Source organism: Opisthocomus hoazin, chromosome 2, assembly GCF_030867145.1.
Source record: "Opisthocomus hoazin isolate bOpiHoa1 chromosome 2, bOpiHoa1.hap1, whole genome shotgun sequence".
Classification (NCBI taxonomy): domain Eukaryota; kingdom Metazoa; phylum Chordata; class Aves; order Opisthocomiformes; family Opisthocomidae; genus Opisthocomus; species Opisthocomus hoazin.
The window spans coordinates 13,571,818-13,598,697 of NC_134415.1; the positions used below are offsets into that span (position 1 = coordinate 13,571,818).

The following is a 26,880-nucleotide window of genomic DNA, read 5'->3' on the forward strand; positions in this document are numbered from 1 at the left end:
CTCGTTGCCTCCAGCCTTTCTGTCCCTGACTTCACACCCAGCAACCCCCTTCCCAGTGTGTTTCCATATGGAGGATTTAAATAAGGAAACAAAAAGAAAATAAGTTTGTCGTGCTGATGTGAAACTCACAGCCCATGCAGTGACAATTCTGCTTGCGCCTTGCTTCGTCCCTCCCTTACCTTTGCCTGCACGTGGCAAAGGGCCCAGCTCTCCTGTGCAGGGGTGCAACAGGACCCAGCCTCAGCTGGCTGCTCTACCCTACAGTCTTAAAGACAATTAATAATACAAGGAAAGAAGGGAGGGTTCGCCCAGAAGGAGGAAGCCAGCGTGTGCAGGACTTGGTGAGCAACATCACAGAGACTTGTTTCTGCAAACAGTAAGTTACAGGCTAGCATAGCTCTGTGTTTTACATAAATTTTATAGTGTTTTGGAGAAAATTTTTTACAATCAATCAGGTTACTCCAGCAGCAGGTGGTATGCTTAGTATGTGCAGTCTGCTCTTTTTCTTTCCAGCTACCCAGCATAATTCTTAGCAGGATTTAACGCTCTAAAGGGTAACTAAAACTATCAGCACCCATAGGGATGTCTCTTCTTATTGGGGTTGATGGCATTTTTTGGAAAACTCCTGACTATGTTCTGAAATTAAGAAGAGACATCCTGTGTTTTTGTGAAAATTCAATAATACCTCTGTATGATTTCCTAATATGAGTATCTGAAAACATTCTCTGTAGACAAAATGTACTGCCAGTGTTGGAGAAAATTTTCTTTCAACACAGAACTTTTTATTTGTTGTAATTTTTGTCATACATCACCATCTCAAGTCTTTTTATGAATAACAGTCGAGTGGGTTTGAGTGGACAAGTTTTATTTTGAAAAGAGCTCTGGATTTGCAAGAGAAAAAAATCCTAATGGAGCTGCAATTGTTTTAACAAAGTACATTTAAAGAAAAACCCTGATGGCTGAAGATTAATCACCTGACAGTGAGGAGAGTATCGCTTAAGGAAGGAACGCAGACATCGTGTTTGTGAGTGCTACCTGAAGACACTTCCATCTCCACATACTTTGCACTGCCTCCATGCCATGGCATACTGCTCCCAGCCTTGTGCCGGCACGAGTATCCTCTTGTTGCATTATGGTTCTGAGAGCTAAGCTGGCTTTTAGATGAAAAATAATGGGCTGAGTTATTTTCCTGGCAAAGGAGTCCCCTGCTCTGGTTTAAAGTGTGGCAACAGCAAGGGCAGTGCCGGCAGAGCGAGGGCACATGTGCTATGGCATGGAGGCAGGAAGAAGCAGCTGCAGAAGTCCTATAAATCATAGAATCATAGAATCATAGACTGATTTGGGTTGGAAAGGACCTTTAGAGGCCATCTAGCCCAACCCCCCTGCAGTCAACAGGGACATCTTCAACTAGACCAGGTTGCTCAGAGTGCCATACAGCCTGGCCTTGAATGTTTCCAGGGATGGGGCCTCCACTGCCTCTCTGGGCAACCCCTTCCAGTGTTTCACCACCCTTATCATAAAAAATTTCATCCTTATATCTAGTCTAAATCTACCCTCCCTTAGTTTAAAGCCATTACTCCTTGTCCTGGAGTGGCTGCTTTAGAATTTCTCTGAAGTCATGGGCTTACTTTCTACTTTTCTGCATCAGTTTTTAGCCAATGCTTTTGCTCTGATGTCAATGTAGTTATATATCCATTTTTCATAGGCAGAACTCCACTGACAAGCAAACATGTTGTTTGAGAAGTCCCTTTGCCCACAACTATCTGCAGTTTCCCCTGTAATTAAAAACAAGAACTTCAGATCCAAATTACCTTCTTGCCTGTTACAACCCAGGTTATCATTTGTACAACTATAGTCATATCTAACATTAAAACTAGGAATTGAAAAAAGTCCTGTAAAAACAGAACACAGAGTCCATATTTCAGTCATTAAAAAACAAAAGGAATCAAGGCTTTCCTTGATTTTGGATAGTCCGTAAATGTCTTGAGATAGTACCTGAAAGAAAATAAGCAAGAGAGTGAACCTGCATACATACAAAGAAACGACACAGTTTCAATACAGCTCAGCTAAGGAACCTTTAAGCTCCTCCAGACTGTCTTGCTTTGTAACATCTGTGTGTTACTCCACAAAAGAGCATTCCGAAACTATTTACATAAGATTAATTGCGTGAAAGCTGATAATACCACTAAGTTTCTAACAGACCTAAAGTAGAAACTTCAGGAATTCAGAGCAGGGGACCGTATCTACTCCAAAGGACTGCAGAGGTTGCAAGGGAACCCTTAGGAAAAATTCACATTTAAAAGGCTCAGTAAAAAGAGGTTATAACACAGCAGAAGCAGTGATGTAACGCCTGCTGGATTAAATGACTATCACTAGGCCCACTTGACTGAAAGGGCGCTCCAGCTGACTGCCTTACTTTCACCCAGCCACAAATAAGCCAATACACTTCTTGTACATAGTATTAAATTTCAATTTAATCTTGAATCCTCGTCCTGCTCCTCTGCCCCTCCCTGGCATTTTGCAAACTGTACTCCGAGAGCAAGCAGCCGCATACAGCAAGAAACAGTTTGATACCTGTGATGGTGATAAGCACGTGGCCCGATGCAGCAAAGAGTAAAAAAGGCAAAGGCGAAGGCCGGTAGCGACCAGGTTGCTATGGCAAAACCAAACCATTCCACAATTTCTCCGAAGTAGTTGGCTCCAGAAACATACGTGAACAGTCCCCCTGCATCAACAGACAAAATATGGAATTTTTACAGTCATCTCACGTACATGGAAAGTTCGATCCCATAAAGTCAGCAGCAGAATATGCTACCTTTCTTATTCAGAGCCCATAGCAGGAACCTAAACCCTCTGCCTGAAGCCAGTGGAGCCATGCCAAAGGAGGATCTTGAACAAGACTCTTGTACAAGTACTAGAATCTAAGATGATTCTAACCCAAAGGCTTCCAGCACTTTCACCATCATTTATTTTCATTTGGAAAAGGACTTCAGAACACCCATTATTAGGTTTAAATTAAAATTATTAACATTAGTAAATTCTCTTCAGGCCCTGAAAAGCATTTTGCAACTCCATGACATTTGGGGAATGCAAAATCTGGATCTCAGTTTTGCATCTTAGCTAATCACAACATCTACAAGAGGCAGGCAAATAGTGGAGGTGAGAAATTCCAGGGGAAAGATATTACAATCCGTAACAAGCCAGCAGAAAGAGTCAACACCAAAACCAGGAAACTCCTGGATCCCCATCCACATTGCTCTACAGAGCTAGACATTTCCTGGGTCACCACTCTGGCCCACGGCCACTCTTCCTCACCAAGCCCCACCCTGAAGGAGACAGAAAGGAAACTCTGCACCTTGCGTCCTTAGTGAGTTTTTTTCTCCTTAAGTTTACAGTTCGAATCTCCCTTTTGCAAAGTAAGAAGTCCACTACTTATTCCTGGACATGGAGAAGAATATTTCTGCTTTGCAGCTGCCTTTTAGGAGGCTAAAATCCTCTTCCTATGATGTCCCACTTCAATCTTTAAATTACCCAGCCCATTTCCTAAACTCTCTCCTCACAGCTCATGTTTTCCATATACTCTCGTTGCCTCTGACGGAAGCTCACGCTAGTGCCTGCAGCTCAGAGGGGCACCTGAACTGAGTCCCCATGCGATACTGGCATCGCTGCTATTATTGTTGCTTTGCTGTGAATTCAGTCAGAAAACATTATCTATCCTGCTGCCCTACTTTCTCCAAGGAGGTGGAAGATAAGAATATACCTTGAGGAATCTTGTAAGTGACTTCCCCGGGTTTCCTCAGCTGGCGCAGCAGGAGATCGCTGTGAATGTTAATTCCCATCCCCAGCAGAAATAAGAGGAGGCCTAAGAAACAAACAAGAAATGGATTAGAGACACAGCTCTGCCTAGTTATCCCTACTCAAGCACGTATGTCAGGTTTATCTTTGGAGCAGGCAGATAGGAGACCTAACGTGAGGTGGGTGGTTTCTTTTTCAAGTCAAAAGATGCGCTGCTGCTGAGAAGGCTCCTGAACTGGAGAAGCACAGCTGACTGGTGACAAATAATCCTATATCTCTGTGTCAGGTGTTGAACCACCTGCACTGGGTAGCTTCAGTGTGGAGAGCAACTCCAGACAGAACAATGACCATCCTGAGCACAATTTTGTCGGCGAGACCAGAGCACTTTCAGGCGGTGTGAGAAAAAAGCTGAACTTCCCAGCTGGCCATAGTCACCACTTACTGAACATCAAGGTGGGGACAAAGTACCCAGCGGCCACTGCTGGCTGATGGCAGCCAGCCAAGTCTCTGGACATTGCTGCAGAGTAACCACGGAGATCTAGGCAAGTGCCATTGTTCTTATTTTACAAAGATAAAAGAAAGAGGAGCACAGAGAACACAAACTTATCCAGCACATCACGGGGGCCAGGAAGGGAGCCTACATCTCAGCGCAGCTCAGTGCCCTGCCAGCGAGGCCGCTTGCACAGAGCTATGGGCATGCACATGGAGCAGTCACTCGCTGAAGGATGCTGACAGCTTCTGGCCAGAATGATTCATTGACTGCACTCCATTTAGCTGAGTAACCAGAGGCATTTGATGGAGAAACTCTGCAGGTGACATGCCCTACATTTCATGCCACATTAGACACTGAGAAAACCATCTCTGACAATAACTGGGAGGCAAGGAAAGAAACGGAGGTGGTGTGTGCTAACAAGTATAGCAAAAAAACTAAGTGCTGATAAAACCTCAACACTTCCAGTAGCAACAGAAAGTTGGTAAGAGTCTGTAGAGGAAGAATACACTGTTTTTTATTTAATATGTCAAGTACTGCTAATGCTGATTTCCTTTTTTTAAATTAAATATATTTATATCTATTTATCATGCAAATTATGTGATGTGGTGTTTTATTTGATGGGTACTGGAGCTCTTACTAAACAAGTTCCAGGACTTTTAACATATGATGCGGTCTGAAAAGATGGAACTTGCATCCACAGCCTGAAACAGGGTACGGAAAGTACCTTGGTTATTTTGCACTTGTCGTATCCAAAGCATCTCCTCACACCTCTATGTTAATCTTCATTTCTATGTGTGCATTTAAAAAGCATCCTCTGTGCAGCACCAGATGTGTAATGCCACCTAGCTGCTCTTGCTCAGTTATTCTCACAGGGATTTTACAGGGTGCAATTCAGCTAGGCTATTAAGTTACGGAATATAAAGGAACCGTATCAACACACAACCAGACCATGCGTGATCTTCCCATGTGCCTTACACAAGAAAAAAGAGCCCTTTGCCTCATTTATGCTGGGGTTTTGCCCTTCTTTTCTCTCTCGGTCGGAATAGCTGCACCAAGTGCAAAGCTCGCCAGCGGGGAAGAGAAAGCCACGGTTTGCATGTGCACATGGCCACTGCTGGGTGGACACTTCGGGCTGTGCAGGGTCACATCCCCGTTCAGCTGAGGCCTGAGATTGCATCTCCGCAGCCCGTGGCAGCGGGAGGCTCTAGGCTGGTGTCAGCAAAACAAGGCTGATGATTCGAGACTAGCACATTACATCGTACGCCTGCAAAGGTGGCTGCTTAGCAAAAAAAATAAAAAGTCACTGCACATTTGTTTGTTTTATCTGGGCCAGCAGGCAGGTTTTATGCTGATTTCCATCACAACTGATTTGACATGTCACATGTTCAGCAACAATTAGGACATAATTCAAAACGCTTACAAATTGCTTGGAGATTAGATCTTGGGAATCCTGCAGCTGTAATTACCTGATGTAAATCTGATGTCGGTGCACCAATCGTTTGGATATTCAGCGCAGTAAATCAGGTAGTACCCCTGGAGGAAGCCATTATAGATACAGAATAACATGCCAAAGAAAAGCAATTGCAGTGGAAAAGGTCTGCCTCTAGTGAAGAAGGGGTAAATAAATGTCCTAAGGTAGATAAGAAAACAAAGTCAGCATGTTACTCATGATAACATTGTATTTGCAATTTCTCTACTGTAGGAAAAAAAACTTCAACAAAACACAAAAGATAAAAATGGTCAATAAAGATTAAAAAAAAAGGAAAACAACTGTAACAAAATAAGATCAGCAACTAATGGGAACAAGAAATACTGCAGATACCTACATTTTTCTGATCCTTCAGGACTGAACACAAGGTGGGAAGCTAGAAATCTCATCTAGAGTCACTGCCACCTCAGGAATGTCTCTCTGCCTTCCTTCTCCCTTGTTGGTAAAATGGGGAACTCGTGCCCACAAGCAGCATTTTGGTTTTAAGACCTTGTCTGCCCTTTGCTGTAATGCTGCAGAGGGCCGAGCAAAGGCTGATTGACGGCACAGGGGCACGCTGATGTTCGAACCGAAGTGTTGCAGGGCAGTACCAATTGCGATATTGATTCCCCAAATGAGCATCGCTGTGCCACAGCACTGTGGAGGAGCTTTGTTATGGAGAAGACATTTCTGATCCCACTGCGAGGACCAGTGCCTGAGGGCTTTAGCCCATGGTGGCAGATGGAGTTGAAGGCAGCGTCAAGACCCCTTGGGCTCTCTCATCCCCTGCAGAGTGTAGCCTGAGGTGTAATCCCCTCTCCCAGCCTCTCCCGCTCCACTCAGACACTTCTGCTCATCTCTGACATGCGGCAGCTGTGTCCTGCCCCGCTCGGACACGTCGACACAGAGGCAGTGCAATGTTGTTGGCTGCCTGGGGGAGCTGCTTTGCCTGTAGACCCTCCATGCTTTCGAACTTTTCTTTGAAATAAGAAGATCTAAAAACCTAAGTTTAATATGGTAATTGCAAAGATTTCCAGGTAGCTCCAGCAGTTAGGGCTTCCTTAGGCAAAAGCAGTGCTAACACTAGCATTGACATCTGCAGGAGCAAATAAATAGTGCTTGTACAGTTTTAATTTTCACATATCTTTGGTGGGTGTGTCCCTCTTGACACTTTGGACAATCCCTGTTGTCCTTGGGAAAGTGAAATGGAGAAGTTATATTCATATTTGTTAGGCATTTTCTTACCTGGCCAGTTAAGCTCTGTATGTGGTACACTCTTAATTTCTTTTGCCCTCTTGGGCTGTGGATGGTGCTCATCATAAAATATATAAACACTGTTGATAAGTCATCCACATTCCAGGTTGCCAATATCAATTTGAGCAAGCTGAGGCATAAAGTGTCGTAACATTATAAATCTAGATTAAATCGTAGCGAGCATGTCGAAAAGTGAGCAAGCAGAGTACAAGCAACAACTTGTTAATGTATTCACTGCTTTCCAAAGCAAGGTAAGCCAGATTTCCAGCAATTAAGACAGTATGATGCAGAAGTGCTAAATATTTCTAAATATAGTTAAACCTGAGAGGTCTGGAGAATATTTTTCAGACAGTAATTATCACATTTGTCAGATTTATGACAACATGGTAAAGAATGCTCTTTGGAGTAATGTTACCAGTAGTTATTGGGTTTGCCCTTCAGGAATGGGATACTGGAGTTACGAGTAGGCGAGGCCGGCTTTAGCAACCGGACTTGCCTGTTGAAGAAATATTGACAAAATGGACCTGAACAGCTACAAAGAAGAAATGGGAAACTTGCAACTGGAAGCTCGGAGACAGCAAATTGTATAGAGGCAAGAATGATATCAAACCACACAAAGGGAGTTTAGGAGGGGAATTTGTACAGCAGATCGGAGCGGGACTTGCACTGCTTTATCCTGTGTGAACACCAGTTACATCTGAGAGTCTCTTTATTTTCACAGCTGATGGAAACAGAAGTTTCTAGCATGAGCTGGCATTTCTCAGCTCCCGGCAAAGTTGATTGTTGCCATGGTGCTTCCCAGTGCTGCTGTCGCGGGAGAAAGGTTATAGGCCCTAAAGGTGACTTGTCCTACAGTAAGAGGAGAGCAAAAATCAGCCGTAGCCCTATCTACCATGGATGCAGTGGATGCAGGGCAGAAAGAACCAGCATGCAAAGTACAAGTACAAGTGCAGGGGAAGCAGGAGGTGTCAGCTCTTTTTTTGTTGAGGGAGTGAAAGCCTGGCATTGCTGAAATCCCGCCTCACAGCCGTTTTGAAAATCCAAGTCAGGATTTCATCCAAGAATCTTTGTTGCGGAGCAACTGCTCTGAGGAAATCTGCTTGGGTCTGTAAATCCAGAGGCCAGGTTCAGTTATCTGTATCTGAACAATGCCCTAAGTCTTTGTTTTAATGCAGACTTGTCAGCTTGTTCTACATCACTACTTGAGGGTGCATAAACTGTTCATCATGGGTTTTGAAAAAGCAACTGAGATAAAGCAGGGACATTTAATAGGTTTAAATATTCCATGGAAGAGTCTGCATCTCTGCTGGAATTATTTTGCAGTGTGAAAATCAAAGGGGGACTGAAGGCCACCATTTTAGAATAACAGAACAAAACCTGGCCTTTTAGATTTAGACCAATGACAAATTTGACCTTTTTCTTTCAGTGCAGTATTGATGACTAATCCTTTATTCCTTTATTATCTTTACTGGCCAAAGGCACTGCATCTGACTAAGCCATTGCCAACAGCTTCTTTTTCAATGAGTGAATAATAAATTATTCATTTTCTTCATCATTTATTTTCCAGAAGAATAGATTTTGAAAAGAAAGATCATTTGACATTGCATCAAATTTCATTTTAAAGGTATTAGTCCAGCTCCTTGAAAGCTCCAGAGACCCTCACCCAAACTGGGCAAAAACTACAGGTTTGCTCATCTTTCCACAGAAGGTGAAAATCTTTATGAAAATGTTACCATAATCCACTAAGAGTGGGCTCTCAGTCCTCCACCAACAGCTTGTTAGTTGGAGACAGCTGCTGTTGTGTCTTCTCCTCTCCAGCGCCCAGGCGCAGCAGTTCAGGCACCAACAGCTCACATTTTCCAGCCTGGAAATTTGAGGTGTTTCCAGTGCTTTATGAGGTATTTTACACCTGGGGCTACTGGGTCAAGGGCTCAGGGCTGGCAGCTAAGAGTGGGGGGCACCTGGCTCCCTCTCACCCTGTGGGTCACCAGCCAACTGCCGTATCTGCCCATCTAGCTCTCTGCCACCAGGCCCTCTCCTGGGTCTAACCGGGATGAACTAGAGGCCAGGAACTGGTGATACTGCAAAGGCAGCCAGGGCTGATATGGTGCCTTTCCTTTTGAAGGTGGGTGCTGGCCATAACCCAGCTTAAGGGCTGTCTTAATGCCCTGGCCCATCCCCTGTGACCCTGGCCAGCTTCAAGAAGAGAGTTACAGACTTCTCCTGACTCGGGCTGCTCTGAGTCCCTGCAGGGGTTTTTCGGCTCCCCTTGGAGGATGGGGGGCAGGGCCAGCTCTGCATCCCTGGTGAGGATGAGCCAAGATGGTGAATGGTGCCTGAGAGAAGTTTCCACATGGTCTGGGCTCCACATCACTGGATGCCTGCCCGCTGCAGGGCATGTCTTCCTCGCCGGGGTCGGGGTCCACTCTGTGCCCAATTCCTGCATCGCCAGGACTGTGTGAAGCCATCAGAGAACTGTAATCACTTGCCGGTCCAAGGCCCGGTTTGTAAACTCACCTTAAATCATTGTCTATTGACTGTGATGGGAGCAAGACAAGACCCTTTTTTTTTTAATCATGGAGATTTACAGATATAGCTATGACTAACACAAAGTTAGAATTAGTTCTCCTTTCCAAACCACATGAAAACATCCTATTTGCATGTTCCTCCAAAGAACTTTGGACAAACTTTTGATGACTATAATTTAAGGAACAAGAAAGATATACGTATTACTAAAAAGCTTACAATTCAGCTCTATAAAACAATAGCAAACCTGTCAGTCAGGTTAATTTCTGAGTATTCTGTCTAAAAATATATGCTCAGTCTACAATCCTTGGGCTGTTTGTGGCTTACTTATGAAATCCAGCCAACCTGAAGCCTGTTCATAGGGACACTCTTTCTTTGCGGTCCCTTAGTAGCAGGTTCAGGGTTGGATGAAGACTGCTAGCAGGAGCCAACACATCTTTCCTGGGCAAGAGACACAGGCACACATCTGATCAAGGGATGGGAGAAGGACTGAGAAAACCTTGACATAGACAGCAGCATGCTTGGGTTTGAGGAGTTCTTCAGAAGAAGGGCAATGGAGAGCGGAAAGTCTGGGCAGGACTGATTGATTTAAGGCAAAGACAGCACAAATACAGAAGGATTCAGTGGCAAAATAAGAACAGGCATGGAAGAGACTGCCATACTGAACCATTGGGGCTGCTGAATTTGGACTGGAGATTAATGAGAACAGATTTGATAGAGATAAAAAGATAGCATACAATATTAAAAATAATTTATTTAGGACAGCTGAATAGCTGTGACCAAGAGTTTTCACTCTTTGAAGGGGAGCAAGTTTGAATATGCAATGAAAAGAAATTTTTGTTAAATATAATATAGAAACATCACTGAAGTAAAGAGCTTGGTAAGATTAGGAGATGAAGGCGGGTAACCACAGGTTATAGACACAGGCAGGTCCTTTAATAAAGGTAAGAAAAAGTCTAAAGGTTTGGCATGCATATTCATTTTCATATTTCAGGGGATAAAATGTATTCCTTTTAAGAAAGGCAGAAGGTAGCAGCTGCCCTGGGCAACTGACCACCATTTACTGCACTTTCTTTTGAATGATTTGATATTGATTTATGCCAAGACAGAGTGCTGACCGTGAAGGATCTCTGCTCTAATTCATATGATAATCTCAGGGCTTCAGAATGTCTCATGACTCATCTAACATTACATACAAACTGAACAGAAGTTAAAAATTATAAACTCCCTAGAATAGACAAGCAATTGCTTAACACCAGCATTTAGAAGCAAAGCTCCAGAGTGATACTTGCTGTCCTACGGAGGCTGACACCATGGATGGCAGCACTTGCAGAAGCCAACTTCATCAAAGACTGAAAGTCAAAGGGAATCAGGAGCTGCGCTTGACTTCTGGCCACACAGTTAAATACAGACTTCAGATTGAATCCTTGGTGACAGGTCAGAAAAGCTCAGTTGCTTACAGCTGCATTTGAATAAAGTGGGATTATAGGAAAAAATACATGAATATTTGCAAATGCATATGTATCTGATGTGAATGGCTAAAAATAAAATGCGGCTTCTGTATGACTTTCAATCACTGCTGAAAACAGCCATGATGCATTTGACATCGGATAAATTTAGAGAATCTGAGCTATGTAATGCTCAGTTTCAACACTATAAACATCTAAATCCAGTCATTCTGACCATCTATCACTAGGCAGTAGTGCCTCCTTGATTGCTACAAATTTTAGGCATGCTACACAGTTAGCAAAGTACAAATGCAAAGGACAAATACAGTTTAGGGATGAAACTGAGTCCTCTTCACATTGCGTACAAGAATTATTAGATGTGCTATACTTTATAAAATGCAAGTGGTTGAAAAAAGGAAGGAAAAGGAAAGGAACAGGACCTAAGAATTTGTATTTGGTTTTAATTAGTAAAAAACTGTGTAGGCTTGACTCCAAGGCAAAAGGTTTTGCCCTTCTAAATTCATTACAACAGCAGCCAGGTTTCAAAAATGTTTTGCGAGTTAGTTTATAAACTACTTCCTTACTCATCTTGTTCTTCTTCTGCTATCTCTGAAACTGTTGCTGGAAAGATCTGGTATCTCCCAGTGATTACCAGCATCCAGTTAGAACCAACAAAGGAGAATTCTTCCTTGTCACTGGTAGCAAAGGCATTGAATCATGAAAAGCATTGATCTTTACTACTGGCTTTGGCAGGTATAGGAACAAAACCCTATACTACAATTATTACGCATTTTCTCAAGGGAAACCAAGAACAGAATTGTTGGGTTCGGTGCATTAACAAGCTGCATCATCAAGTCACAACTCATCAGCAAGTCACACTCAGTATACATTTGTATATTTGTCTCTCAAATGTTTCCATTTTGGTGTACAAACACCAAATAGGACTTAATACCCTTAAATACCATTAATTACAAAACATTGTTTTATTTATAGTTGCTAACCACTTATTTCTTCCTTTTTGTTTGTAATGTGAAAAGGAGATCTGAATGAGAGCCGAACTAAGCATTGGCAAAAATTGATTGACCGCCCAAAACCAAAGGCGAATGAAGCAAGAGCCTAGAACCAGCTGTTAATATCTTTCTCACCATCACCTGCCAAAGTGGGCAAATTCATTGGAAAGACAGGGATTTGTTTTTAAAATATTTTGCTCTTTCATAGCCAAAAAAGTTAAAGTGAATCTAACAGAGCAAAGGAAATACGTCCTCTGTACAGATGCCTGGTGAAATCAGTACCATCCCATACAGACCGACAGTTTGTCCTCAGACACCACACAGCCAGGTACTGGAGTCAAGGATGTATGGCAAGATGGAGGCACAACCCAATTCTATATTTAACTTAGGCAATCCTGTTTTCTTAAAATAGGTTTGCTGAGTGAAGGAATTGATATAAATGGGATATATTATAAGAGAGAGGCAGTAGCAGCAGAAAGTGTCCCATGTCTTGATCTTAGTAAGATTTTTTGCACTGTCTTACCTGTCAATCTCATAAGTACCTTGGCGTTTCCTGGTTTAGAGGCTGTTATTTTAAATGGCTGAAAAATTGGTTGATTAATTATATCAAAGGATATTTAACCATTGTTCACTATCAAACTAGAAGGATATTTTGAGAGCTGTTCTGCAAAAGACATTTCTGGTACTACTCAGGGTTTTTTTCACGAATGCTATGCCTCTGGGGAAAAAAATAATATTCCTAATCTTTGTGGCTGGCACAACTCTGGGAGATGTCGAGCACACCAAGAGTGAGGGCTAGAGTTTACAATAATCTTGAAATATTGGTTTCATAGTTTTAAAACAAAAGATATGATTCAATAAAGACAATGGCAAAATACTACACTTGGGTAAGACTGACCAAATGTAAAAAACAAGCTGGAGAACAGGCTTCTCTGTGAAGGCTTCTCTTCTCACAGAGAAGCAGAGGGAGTGCTGGTAGGTAGCAAACTCAGCATGAGCTAATGATATCAGGCTGTTATGAAAAAGGCAAATGTTAAAATGTAATGTTGGAATGGGAGTGCTGCTGGAGATACCTGAAGCAATCTTTCCCCCTTGCATGGTGTTAATAGGTACTTAAATTATACTGTGTCCAGCTGAACTCTGCACTTCATAAAAGGCAAGGACAAAGTGGAAGCAGCCCAGAGCAAAACACCTGTGGTCTAGGAACTGTGACATGTAGAAAGACTGAAGGAATCACAGAATGGTAAGGGTTGGAAAGGACCTACAAAATCATATGTTTCCAACCCCCCTGCCATGAGCAGGAACATCTTCCACCAGACCAGGTTGCTCAGAGCTCCATGCAACCTGGCCTGGAACACTGCCAGGGAGGGGGCATCCACAGCTTCTCTGGGCAACCTGTGCCAGTGCCTCACCACCCTCATGGTGAAGGACTCAGGGTTATTTAAGCTAAGAGAAAACCAGTGGAAGACATTATAGCAGTGTACAGCTGTATGAAAAGTTGCTGCAAAGAAAAAATGAGTAAAACACTCTCCTTATCTACCAGGAACACAATAAGAAGTAACAGGCCTAAACAGCTGCATAGAAAATGCAGCTTAGACATCAGAGAAGCACTAGAACATACTAGCTGAAGGGTTGGAGGAATTTCCATCAATGGCAGTTGTTAAGGACAGGCTAGACAAATGTCCATCAGGAATGGTGTACACAGTCCTTAGACTGATCATCTTTCCTTATTCTATGTATTTTACCCAGCAATTGGAATTCTGGGCTGCTGCAGGCTTGGTCATTGCAGAGCACTGGAGCTCATAGACCTGTCTCCTGTGCTAGTATCATCTGTACAGGCCAAAACACTGAGAAGAAAATTTGAGGACTATATGTGGCCAGGAGCTGTCTGGGAATGGGAACTTGGAGCTGTCTTGTGAGAGAGAGGCTCTGACAAGAAGCTGGAGTGCAGGGACGAGATCAGAAATTAGCCGAGCAAAAAAACTAGCATGAGCAAAACCTTTTGCTCAGGCTGCAGAATGAATTCAATGCCAGGCCAACTATCTGTTGAAACCCTAACTAAACATGGTCCAGATTTATACTTGTATAAGGAGTAGAGGACAGGACAAGGGTCAACACGACTAGGTGGGTTGTGGTGATGACAAATCTGCAGATCCCACAGTGCTTCATGCTTACCTCTACTACTTGATAGTATCTAAAGGGCAGCAGCACTTAAAGACTATGAGAATGTTTGTCATTTTATCTAAGCAATGGTGTGTCAAAGGCTTAGCCAGCCAAAGCATTTATTTCAGCAAGGTATCTCACCCTTTTCTTCTCCAGAAATATCCACTTGATATTTATGAAGACAGATCACTTTGTTCCTATTGCTAAACTGTGGGTGTCTGCCAAAGCCACGAAACGTGTGCCAGAGTAACTTAGCCAGACACTATGCTATGCACTTCAAAAAGCTCACTGCTCCGCTGAAGCAGAGAGTTCAAAGAGTTCACAGAGGCTGAGAGTGTGAGCAGAACAAAAGGACGCCTCTACATGAAAAATGGTACAAAACCCGAAGATGCACAAATCTGTGCTCTTACAACGGCACTCATCGGAGAAAGTGTAATTATTTTTCATAAGTGGTCCAGACAGGGCTGAGAAATGACCAAAGGAAGTGAGACTTTTGGTAACCTAACCTCTCCAAAGCTAAATCTTGGTCAGGCTGTATCTGACCAACATACACTAGATTCTAGAGTTGCAAGACAAATTGCTAATAGTCTTTAAAACACTCTTAACTGGCCTTTTCCACTCTAGTAATTCCTTCTTTTCCTCTTTTATGTCTAAACTCCTGCTCTGTCTCCATTTTGCTCTTCCCACCTTTCCGACTTCGTCCTTTCTTTGTCCTTCCTTCTTCAGATTCTCACCTCCTTTATGGCTCTTCATGTACTTTTTTTCCAGTCAGGAGTTGTCCCTCTCACTGCCCTACCACTGCACTCTGCCGTTCTGTCACTGTAGTTCTTTCACATTTGTCCCTCTCCCTTTACAGCTATGGCTGTGTATCTTTAGCAACAGGATTGCTCCTATTGGGCTTCCTAACAGGTCACTGTTCCCTCTGCAGCAGCTTTTCTGGATCCTGTAGCTGGAAAAGACTCAGCAACGACAAAGGACTAGTATGGCTTATATTGACCTGTACATGAAAATGCATTGTGCTTCCTATACTATTTAATTCCACATTCTGTTGGCTTTGCACTGCCTCCATAGCATCAGGTTTCAATAAACTACAAACCCTTTGTACAGCTGGGACATCTAACAGCAGCGATCTACACAGGTGCTGCAAGGGAAGGTGGCTGTTTGTTCCAGAGCAACGTTGGACACCTGCAGACATCAGGGAAGGTGCAGACCTCCTGGGTTTCCTCTCTCCCAGGTGCCCAACCAATTGGTTTGTATGAGGGAGGAACAGGCTGGGCATCTGGTGGTGGAGGGTTCCCAGTGCTGGTCTTGAGCTGGGGAGCAGGTACCCCCTCGGGGACCTGTGAGCATGGCTCAGAATCAGAGGCAGCGTGCTCACTGCTCCCACGCACAGCAAGCAGGCTCCCAGCTGCTTCGCTGGTCAGCCCAAGCAGCAGTGTCTGGCGGAGGGGCTCACGGAGCAGGAGCGATGCTTTGGGCCTGCAGGAGATTGAGATACACACCTACGGACACGGGTGCATGAGGTGACAGCCAGCTGCAGGAGTCTCACCCTCAGCATGTGAGACTTGACACATCTGGGCTGTTTATTCTGCTGCATGAAGTGGTTTGAGATTGTAAGCTTGATTGTAACACTGAAAGTTGCTGAGTGAAACACTCAACACATAGAAAGTGTCATTATTAAAGTGTCCCTTGACTCTGCCAAGTTTACATTGCTTTTCCTGGGAACAGCCAGAGACACATTTCTATGCTCCAGTAACCTTAACCCAGGCCAAGTTTAAAAATATGAACACTTTAATGATTCTTTTTTTAAAAAAAAAAAAAGGTTCTAAAGAGAAGCAAACAAATACAAAGAACTCAATAGCATAATGTGAATAGAAATATTTTTTTCCTCACCTGCATTGTTCTCATGAGCAGCAAAAGTTTTATAGACACACGCGCATTGTCCTGCCCCAGATATGTGACAGGAGTCACTGGAAGGTTTGCTTGGGACCACACTGTCCAGAGGTATTTTCATGTACATCTCTAGTAGGACGCCATGCTAATGTGACTAGACTGCTTTAAGTAGCCCAGCTAGCTTATTTAGTACTCTCTTCAGCCTTCCTGACCCACACCAAATGATGGCATGAAGGCCTAGCTCTAGGGGATCTGGCTTCTAGCAAAGCCACCCAGCCCACCTTTACCAGTGTGGCAAAGTGCTGCAGGTCCTCACTCTGCCCCAGGACCTGCTCCAGCATAGTCCTGCCTGGGAACTGATCTGTTCCTCAACATCTCTGATAGGCAAACCCTCTTTCTCTAGCAGACAACACATCTCTTTGCAGACAACCTTGATACAGTGACATTTCCCAAAGACATTTCTGGGAGGCAGTCTCTCAGCACGGAAAGTGTTGGATTGAGATGATGAACTCTAGCGCAGTTATACACAAAACAGTATCTTATGTATGGCAAAAGTTGACTGTGGGTGTTGCTACTCTATTACATGCTTATAAAGAGTAATTAGGAAAGAGGAGGTCAAAACCAACTTCCTTCAAATGTGACCTTCTTTCATTGTTATTGCAGGTCACATTTTGATGCACCTTTCTAGGAATGATGAAATTTTCTGTTCATGCTTAGGTATTAATAGGGTAGCAATTGATGTTTCAAAAGTTCACAGCTAAATAGAATTTAGCTGGGTCTTAAAATGAACTTAGACCTATAGAAAAATATACACATTTTTCTTCTTATCAGTTGACTTTTCCCATCTTCCTGTGCTGAATATTTTAACCCAGTTTTAGTATTAAATCTTTTTTTCACAAAATAGTTTCTGTTTCATTGCTATTGTTGTATCTCTGAGATGTTCCAAAAATAATTACAATGTCAGCTGAGTGGTCAGCAAAGATTAACACAGCTCTTATGTTCAAATGGATGTAGATGTACATGAATTTAATTATTTGACCAAATTCAGTAAGGATCACCCTACTGATCAATTCACCTCCCACATCTGGAGATATTCAAGACCCGCCTGGACAAGGTCCTGTGCAGCCTGCTGTAGGTGACCCTGCTTCAGCAGGGGGGTTGGACTAGATGACCCACAGAGGTCTCTTCCAACCCCGAACATTCTGCGATTCTGTGAGAGAAGGACACTTCTGGGTGTGTAGCTTAACAATAGTCTCTTGATTTACAGTTTGAAAGTATTTCTTTATCGTAATTCTTTTTGACCAAAGTTACTTTAATTTTGAAGGAGATACCAAGAATATAACTTACATCAAGGGAAACAGGTGCAGTGTCTGGGATGGGCATTTATTTATAATTGTACTACTAGGAGGTTATTTCATAAATTTTTATTCTTACCTAAGCTCCCCAAAACTGGGAAATCACCTAATTGTATAAGCTTTTGAGTACACAAAGGCGCTTGTGAAAATTTGTCCTTTTGTCAAACCATATTTATTGGCTCAATAAAAAAGTGCTACCTCCCCCCACAATGGCTGCCTCTCTTATGAGAAGAAATCAAAAAAATAGATTTGTGGACCTTTAGAGAGCAAGGTCCATAACAAATTTCTCACTGCGCATATGGAATGAACCTCACCACTTTTCCCTTGCTTTTTATTTCTTACTTAAAAGAGCAGCCCCAGTAAGCGAATACTATAGACATCCTATGATTAAAGCAAGTAATTTCCTTGTTTAGTAAAAGCATTAGTGTTTTTAAGTAAAAACATTTACTGAAACTCCTGTATATAAATTAATCTTTTTTTTTACTCTGTCTTGGTATGGCCCTTTATAACCTTGCTTTTCCAATATCAACAGCAGGAACCTGGTAATGCAAATCCAGATCTTTACATCCTCATCTTATCAAAAGTCTTATCAAAGCTCAGTGGACTTCGGTGCTCAGAATGTATCTTCCAATAAGGCTTTAAACTCCCAGGATATCAAGTGTTGTAACTTCCTCACTGGGCCCAAACCTCGCATAGGTGAGATGAGAGGGACCTACTTGTGCCTTGGTGACAGCCTCGTGGCTGGGGCTTCAGGTCTCTGCCCTGGGACTGCAATGTGAACAGCTCTCTGCTGAGCGGTTGGGACCCAGCACCCGCCAAGCCATTGTGTATCAGTGAGATAAACAGGAGTGACAGAGAAGTTTCAGAGCAAACGTATCAGTGACAGATAAACAGGAGTGACAGAGAAGTTTCAGAGCAAACATGAATACTCCTTTAGCTATGGCCCTGCTCCAGGTAGCAGAGATGGCCTGAAGGGAGAAAACTCCTGTGAGATGCTCTGCGTGTACTGTGCTTCCCTTTCCTTCTGCAGGACAGAATAGAGATTCCGTGTATGGAGCTCAGGCCAGCAGACTGACTGCAAGACAACAGATCATAAATTGTAATACTGTGCAGCACACAAGAATACAAAACCATTTTGAACAACTAGATTAGGGAATTACAGCCTTGGATGGCACAGCAGGAGTGGTGGATACGATGAGGAATGGAGAGCAGGAGCACATGGCACACAGTAATGCCTATCTGGGAAGAAATCCTGGAAAGCAAATACAAAACCATGAAGCATTGTAAAGCTGCCTGATAATGACAAAGTAGCACAAATGTAATGGCATCAGATAGGAATATACTGTTAACAGGCATATTGTCTTGAAAAGAAGCGAAGAAAGATAAAAATCTTAAGTTATCTCTGCAGAAATCCTTCCAGTCCAAGGGATAAAAGGAAAAATTATGTGGGTACATTTTGAGCTTGGCAAAAAACTGTAGGTTTCTGTAATGTTAGCCCACTTTCCAATGGAAAAGGAATGTTTGAGATTAGGATTACTGCAGATGGTTTTATTTGTGCTAATAGTTAGGAAGGCAATCAGCTAGTATTCTATTTTGAGAGTGTAATTAGGACGATATTTAATAATGTTAGAGGAGACTGCAAAGAAGCAAACTCCATACCAGCATTTGGTACAAGAGCATTTTACACTTCTGTGGCAAAGCATGCAAAGATATATTTTTGTTGACTATTCATACATTAATTTGAGGAACCTGGGTAAAAATACCAATCAAACTAGTATTTTTACTGAAGAGAAGAAATTAGATATTAGCATTACTGAAACTCTCTGGAACGAATCACAAAAAGTTAAATTCACTGATTGGGGAGCAAGGAACACATGGAAGAGGCAGAGAGAACGGCCGGCCTCTATTAGGGGTATCGCTACCAGATCTAGAGTTACTGGTAAATCCAAACAGCAGGAGAGAGGATGCAAATGTATTACTGTGCAGCTGGTGAAGGCTAAAAGGAGTCTGGTTAGGGTCTATTGCAGAGTATCGTGGTGAAGCAAAACAGAGAACAGGATTTACTACTTGTCAATACCTCCATGTTGTGTATTGGGAGATTAATGATAGAGGTTTCATGAGGCCAATAATAAAAATGTCTTTAGTTATTGACAATTAAGGATGGTGACTTTCTACGACAAAAGGATAAATTATTTCGGGGAGGGTGGAATTAATCTCTGGGTAGAATCTGGTGGTTATTATACAGTCTGATGATATTCACTATTAGCAAGGAGAGTACCACTTAGAATTATATAGATATACTTCAGACTTAATCAAACTTCTCTGTTTATCCACTTCATGTTTCAAAAAACTAAAACTCCTTATGAACTACTACAAAATAACTCTAAAAATTATGAGCAAATTAATTTATAAATGACTCACTCATTCGGGGCCTGCATCCATCTGCATTTCTCTGGAGGCCTGAGCTGTTTTTCTTGCTGTTTGCAAGTAGGCACACCTACATGAAAAGATGACCAGCACGTCTAGATAAACACTGCACCTGCCGGGCCAACCAGGTGGCACAGGTAGGCTTGAAAAGGGACTACGTGAGCCACAGGCTGCAGAGCCTCGGGAGAGGGAGAGTCTTTTTCTTTCTCCCCCCAACTTCATTTTGGAGAGCAGGGAACTGGCCAGAAGTGTAAAAAACTTATCAGGGATATTGTTTTCAAATGCTGCTGGTTTCCCATTCTTTTGCTGTCAAAGTTGGCTTTCGCTGATCTTTTTAGAAAGATGACAATTTGCAGAAAACCACGTACAGGCACACCAGATGGGTCACCTGCAACCAAAAGGGTTTGGGGAACTGGCTGTGTTTGAAAGAGCAGCCTGCGTAATGTCTGCCAGAAATAAAAACAGCAATTTTATTGTATATATGCTAACAGAGTAAAAGATTATGGTTTTGACAGGAAACAAAGTTGCAAGAGAAGAAAATAAATAACTACATGTAACTCTAGGTGGTATTTGAAACTGAAATACCTCTTGTAAATTGCGGGTGCCTCAGACACTACTGGCAGCGGAGTGGGGGGCAGATGCAGCACCCTGCCTTTTACACCAGTACCGTCAGGACTGGATTTGCAGGTCAGCGAGACAAGGCCTTCCACCCCTAACAACTGTGCATGGTGGCACCTCTTCTGCTCCCTCGTCACCCCGTCTTTCTCACTTCTAAGAGAAACACAGCATGAAAGTTTATATGGAATTTGATTGTGATGGCCTCTTCTTATCATCTTTCATTTTGTCTCCCACCTTTGGTGTTTGAAGCTGGACTGCAAAATGGGAAGGCAGCAAACAGGCTTCTCCCCACCACCTGAGGGCTTCAGCTGGCATTCTCACTGTATTCTCACTGCACAGCCTCTATAGCGGGAAAGGCTGTATTACAAACTACGTTTCAAAGCAAAATACTTAAGTCATTTATCATGTGAAGTATTCCTGTACAAAGATCTTATGCTACTCATCATTTTCAGCTCATGGCCAGCTTTTCACAGAAATTGCATATACAGATGGGAGACTTGGCATTTAGGTCTTTTCTCACTTTTTTCCTCCTTTTATCTGCCTTCCCACCCCACCAGTTTTGGAAGTCCTACCATCGCAGGCCCTATCATATGAAAGTGAAGAAGCTATGAACTTACCTAAAACAGATGTGATAAATTCAGATTTTTATAAGCTGTTCGCCTTAGCATCATAGAGCATTTGGGTTTGATTAAATTCACACCATGCTGCAGTAATGAAGTGCACACTGAAAGATGTAAGAGCTGGCTAACTAAGGACAGCAGACAAAGAGGCAGGAGGTGGGACTGGGTATGCCTCCCTTCCCTTTCCTTTCCCCAGCAGCAGCAGCAGCAGCAGCAGCAGCATGCCTTCAGCCTTTCATGAAACCTTCAGGGAACTCACCACCTTGCACTTGCCATAAAGAGAGAGGCTGCTGCCTAGTGGTGGCAGAGAAAGACGGAGAGGGTGCTGCTGTCAGCGTTCACCACAGGCCACTGGGCTGCTGCTCCATCCCCATTTCCAGGGCGGAAATTCTCCTGGCTCCACCCACCTCCCTCTTGCACCCCTTCGGGCAGCAGATCTTTGTACTGGACTGTGCTAGGGGAGGGTTGGCTCTCTGGCCAGCAGTTGGTACCCAGATGACCATCTCCTTTCTCTTTCAGCAGTGGGCTGGATGGGAGCATGCCACCTGCCGGACCTGGCTGACGGGGCTCCACCAAGCAAGCAGAAAGGTCCTACAAAGTCCTTGTCAACGAGGAGTCGTCAGCATTCACCCAGGGAGTTTCCAGAAGAGGATTACAGTGGTCCTTACAAAACTCCAGCATATTCCTCAATGACCTGACTATAAATACAAAGTTACCACTGCTAAAGCTGGCAGTGGCATGAATTCTAGCCAACTTGTCAGTATCAGTGTGGGCAGGACAGCATTGCTGAGCACTAAGCCCATAGAGAAAAGTTATTTTACAATCAAAGAAATACAGCCATACAAACACAAACCATTCCTAAGGAGTGGTAGATTGCAACCTTGGTTACAATCGTGGTTACAGCTCCAGGGTGCTCAAAATAGCCTGGAAACACAGGGCTTCCTAGTGTGACTCCAAAACAAAAAGCACTCTTCCATTCTGTAAGCATGGGAGTAGCATATGGGAACAGGAAGGTGATGTTGTTTCTAGATATGCTACTAGAACTTTGGCATTGTATTCTACATGCAACACTGATGCCTTCATTTTGCAATGGGTGTAGGAACAGAGGAGAGGATAAAAGCCACAGAAATTACCTGAGGGCTGATAGAAAAAAAAGTCTTGCATTGAGGACCTGCAGCTGTGGTTCACTGACATGATAAATCTGGTTTAGGATACCTCAGACCAAATAAGAAATGTTGCAGCTGCTTGACACCATGTCCAAAAACAGGACAAATTAATCTTGCTGGTTTAAACCTGTTCCTAAATTTATGAAAAGGTAATTTTATGCTGACCAGCTTCATGGTGGATGCAGTATCATGTGTCTGCACCACTCTAACTTTATGTCAGATCAGGTAATGTCTGTTCCCCCATAGCTGGCATAAATCCACCATAAAAACATAAATCCAGCATAAACACCATATCATGTGCAGTAGCTAATTCATCAGAAACACGATCGTGTGCTCCTATAGTATCTGGATCACACTGGTACAGATAGAGGACCTGACAGCTCTGTAACAAGCAAATTCGAAGATTATCTGATTACTGTATAAATGATATCATGGTAAGAAAATACTGAAGGATACTAAGACGTGCTTTAAATTAGCACAGAGCGAGAAACAGCAAGCACCGCTGGGAGGAAATCAAGGCTAGTCAAATTCAGGCAAGACATTTTAAACATGTTTTGTGAGTGATAGTGAAAGACTTCAGAAGACTACACTACCAAAGAAAACAGTGGATTCTCCATCGAAAATGATGAATTCTCCATCTTCTGGGGTCTTCAGATCAAGACTTAAAGTTACTCTGAAATACATGCTTCAGTCAAACACAAGCTACTGAGGCAGCGCGGTTGGTCATAACACATAGGAAGGCAGAACAGCTAGCGCGGCGGTCCTTTGAAAATCTGTGTTTCTCAATTATGGACTACCATACCTCTAATCAAAACTTCCCTTCCGCATGCATGTTTGGTGTAATAGATGAGACAAAATTAGGAATGATAAAAGATTCCCTGTGGAGAGAAAGAAGTCACTAAATTATGCAACAATATACAAAGAAACTTTTCTCTGTTTCAGACAAACATGAAGGAAATACAGATGTCAGGTGATCAGTAGTAAAAGTAGGAGTAAATTATAAATATATTCTGTTAATCAAAAGTGGAACAGCTTTATTCACTTCAAAACTGTAAAGTCAGAAAAACTGCAGTAGGCTACATCCATTAAGTAAATGTAATTTTATTATTGATCGGTTGTATGTTTTACTCGTTATACTTGCAATCAGGTTTAACCATGACAGTATTTAAAACTGTTGTTAGATTATTTCCAGTAAAGATAACAAATTGAAAAAATAAAATAAAGTCTGGCTGTTCTATTAAAGTACTGAACCTCTTTGCAAATACTATGTGCTGATTAAATGCCCTAACCCAGTGTGACCAGGACTCCCTGCTCCCAACCCCTCATAATATGGTTAACGTAGAACATAGAATCATTAAGGTTGGAAAAGACCTCTGAGATCATCAAGTCCAACCGTCAAGTTGGTTACCATCAAGGCTAGCATAATCAATGCCATTTTATAAGGCAAACAGCCATAATACATAAGCATGCTGTCCTTGTATCAATCCCCCACTTCTTTCTAACCGTTTTTGACCCGTGCAATAAGACAGTTTGCCCACCAGCATTGTCGCCAGGATGTGGTGGCATCCGTTACAGAACAGGGAAGGCTAACAGCACATGAGATCCTGCCTATAAAATCCAGCAGCTGCAAGTGGGCTTAGACAGGAACTGCTTCTGGACGGCAAAGCCTGTGGTCAGGGGTGGTCAGGGATGCCTCCACCGTCATCTCTGTCATCTTCCTCTGAAGACCAGGTGAGTAACTCCAGTTCTTTTAGGTGAAGTTTGAGTCTAAATTACAATTATTCTATCATACACTGATTATTAAGAATTTGACCCGACTGCAGAGGGTCCAAGTGACTAAAAAGCCTAGATAAATAAAAATTCTAAAAAAGAAAGCTGTGCAAATTATTAGAAATTGTGCTTAACTGTACACTAAGATAATTGCTAAAAACTCTGTGTGGCAAAAAGCTATCTAACTGCTAGAAATTGTAGATAACAGTAAGCTATGCTGATTGTTAAAATTTTTATGTAGTAATAAAGCTTTCGTTACAACCACAAACCTGTGGCCACTGGTCATTCTACCAAGGATCCCTCAAAGAACCTGCCCATCTCCATAGCGTCAGGTGATGCCCAGAAAAACTCCTAATTTGCAATATTTGTGGCTCTTTTACATAACAATAGAGCGCTAATATTTAGTACAGAATTTCAAATATTGATTGATCCAGCTGAATCTCAGAATGGCTTGCACAAGAAGAGGCTGCACACTGTAAGAATAATGCTAGAGTAACATGCGGTATTAAAAACAAAATTGTTTGTTATACAGACTTGGTTAAAACAAGGGCTTTTATTTTTACAAGCGAAAAGGGAAAATGTATACTTCAGCCACAGATGAGAAGACCCCCAAGTTATCTGAGAAACTAAGAAAATGTACAAAAACACAATGCTTCTGCCGAAGTCTAGCGGTGATGTTGAAAAAGAAGCCACTGGCTCAAGAGATGTGCGCATACCGGTAGTGCAACACCTCTTCCAGTTGTCTAGCGGTGCTCGTTGATTTCTGTGTTTCTGAAACAATCAGAAACTCTTGAGACTAGTAGAATGCATTAAATTAAATATAACTACATATAATTACTACAACTAGCTTTCTGGGTGCCAAATGTGTCATAGGCAGTGTCCTCCAGCTAACTTGGTGCAGTAAAGACAATGTTAGTGATAACGAATATATCTCTAACATAGTATTTTAGCAGTTTAAACCATTCTCTGTTCTAAAGTTATCTACGACAGCCTAGAGTTTCTATCCCTAAACTGTCTGTAAAGATACTGCTTCTGGGTTTTCAACATATTTTGGTTGAGTTACAAATACTAATTTCTGAACAACTATTACATGAATGTTGTCTATTTCTAGGAAGCAAAATGAAAACTAGAGATGGGAATTGGGGTAAAAAATGGAAAACCAAGTCAGAAAAACTTTTGCCTCAGAAGTTACGTAGCTCTTGACTACGTAACGGCATAAGGTCATCACATGCACTTGCCATCCGTGAGAAGTCAGCTTCTTCCGTGGACAGAAAACCAAAAGTCAAATCCCCCATAAAAGAACTCCACAGAAAACGGAGGAGGAGCAGCAGATAAAACACGCTCAGCTCCGCGTGTCAGAAGATTACGCGATACACTCCGGAACCGAGCCCCGCTGGCTGCAGAGCCAGGTGACGGCCGCAGCGCCGCGTCCCCCCGGAGTTACCGCCGGCAGCGGGTCAGAACTCTGCTTGTTTCTTTGAGCTCCTGATTAGCCGATACAGGATTAATTAGTGGCAGCGTTCACTGGCGCCCGGCACGACACAGTTTCGAAGAAGGACAGGAGACGAGTCGGTGCCGCGGCGGTGAGGCGGGAGCGGCGAACTGGGGACGAGGACCCAGCTTTAGCGCGGCGGCAGCGGCAGCCCGCGGCGGCCCGCTCCCGCCTCCCCACGCCTGTCCCGCCGCTCGCCTCCCGCCCGCGGCAGCCGCAGTGGCTTCACCCGAAGCTTTGCTCCGGCTGAGGGAAACCTCGTTCTATTCCTTTTTTTTTTTTTTTTTGTAAGACAAAAACCCAAAGCGCGCACAGCCCCGCTTCAGGCACCCGAGTACCCCGGGACGGGGGGCAGAGGCCACCCGCACCGGCCCCGACGCCCGGAGCGCAGCCCGCCGGCGGGCGTGAGGAGGATGCTGCGCCCGAGCCCTGCCCCAGCCGCGCCGCCCAGCCCGGCCCCCGGCCGCGCCCGCTCCCCCCCCTCCCCGGGGGGCGCGGCGGGAGCCCTGCCCGGCGGCGGTACCTGTAGAAGTAGTGCCAGCAGAAGAGGCAGCAGAGCAGGCGGCAGCCGAGCGGTTCGAGGCGCGGCGGGCCGCGCAGCGCCAGCAGCAGCGCGGGCACCAGGAAGGCGGGCAGCTCCTGCAGGAACCAGGCGCAGCGCGCCGGCAGCCGGCCCCGGCGGCACGGCCGCTCCTCGTGCTTCCCGTAGCGGGACGGCACCCGCAGGTACAGCGAGAGCTGCAGCAGCGCTAGGGCGCCCAGCAGCGAGCTGAGGGCCAGCACCAGGCTGGGGAAGCACTGCATGGCTCGGGGGCGGGCGCGGCCGCCGGGCGCAGCCAGGGGCGCCGAGGGGAACGGCCCTCGGCCCGCGCCGGCCCCGGCCTTATTAGAGCCGCGGCGGTCACCCCGCCCCGCCGCGCTGCCTCCCGCCGCCCGGGCTCGTCAGAGGGCGCAGCCCCTCTCTCAGGCGGCCCTGCCCGCCCCGAGGGGAGCCGCCGGCCCGGGGAGGTGTTGCCGGGCCTGGCCCGGCGCGGCCCCGCTGGCCCACCCGGGGTCGCCGGGCACCGTGGGGCGGTGACTCGGCCCGCGGGGCTCCCGTCACCGTGAGCGGCCGCCCGGCCACCTGCGCCGTGCCGCCTGAGCAGCCCGCCGGGCGGAGAGCGGGGGAGAGCGCGGCTGAAGGCCGGACGGGCAGCAGCGGGTAGAGCTGCCTGTGGCACCTACCCAGTCCGAAGCCCGCCGGTCCGACAGCTCCAGCTCGTGTTAGGCGTAACCAAAGCACGTTTAAGCTTTTTAAGCGCCCCAAGTTTTAGTAAAGATGGTGCGAGTGCAAGTCCTAGCTCTGCGGTGCGCTCGGGAGCCCTTCGGTCTCAGCCAGCACC

General features: G+C 44.3%; 1 protein-coding gene across 1 annotated transcript; it reads right to left on the reverse strand.

Annotated features, from left to right (window-relative positions):
* Positions 1 to 957: 957 nt before the first annotated feature.
* SRD5A2 (steroid 5 alpha-reductase 2) lies at positions 958 to 26,302 on the reverse strand. Its single transcript, XM_075445611.1, has 5 exons — positions 26,022 to 26,302; positions 5,755 to 5,918; positions 3,761 to 3,862; positions 2,575 to 2,725; positions 958 to 1,995 (listed from the first exon to the last, which is right to left on the reverse strand). Exons 1-5 carry the CDS (start codon positions 26,300 to 26,302, stop codon positions 1,929 to 1,931), a joined length of 765 nt encoding a protein of 254 aa, XP_075301726.1. The 3' UTR covers positions 958 to 1,928.
* Positions 26,303 to 26,880: the final 578 nt, after the last annotated feature.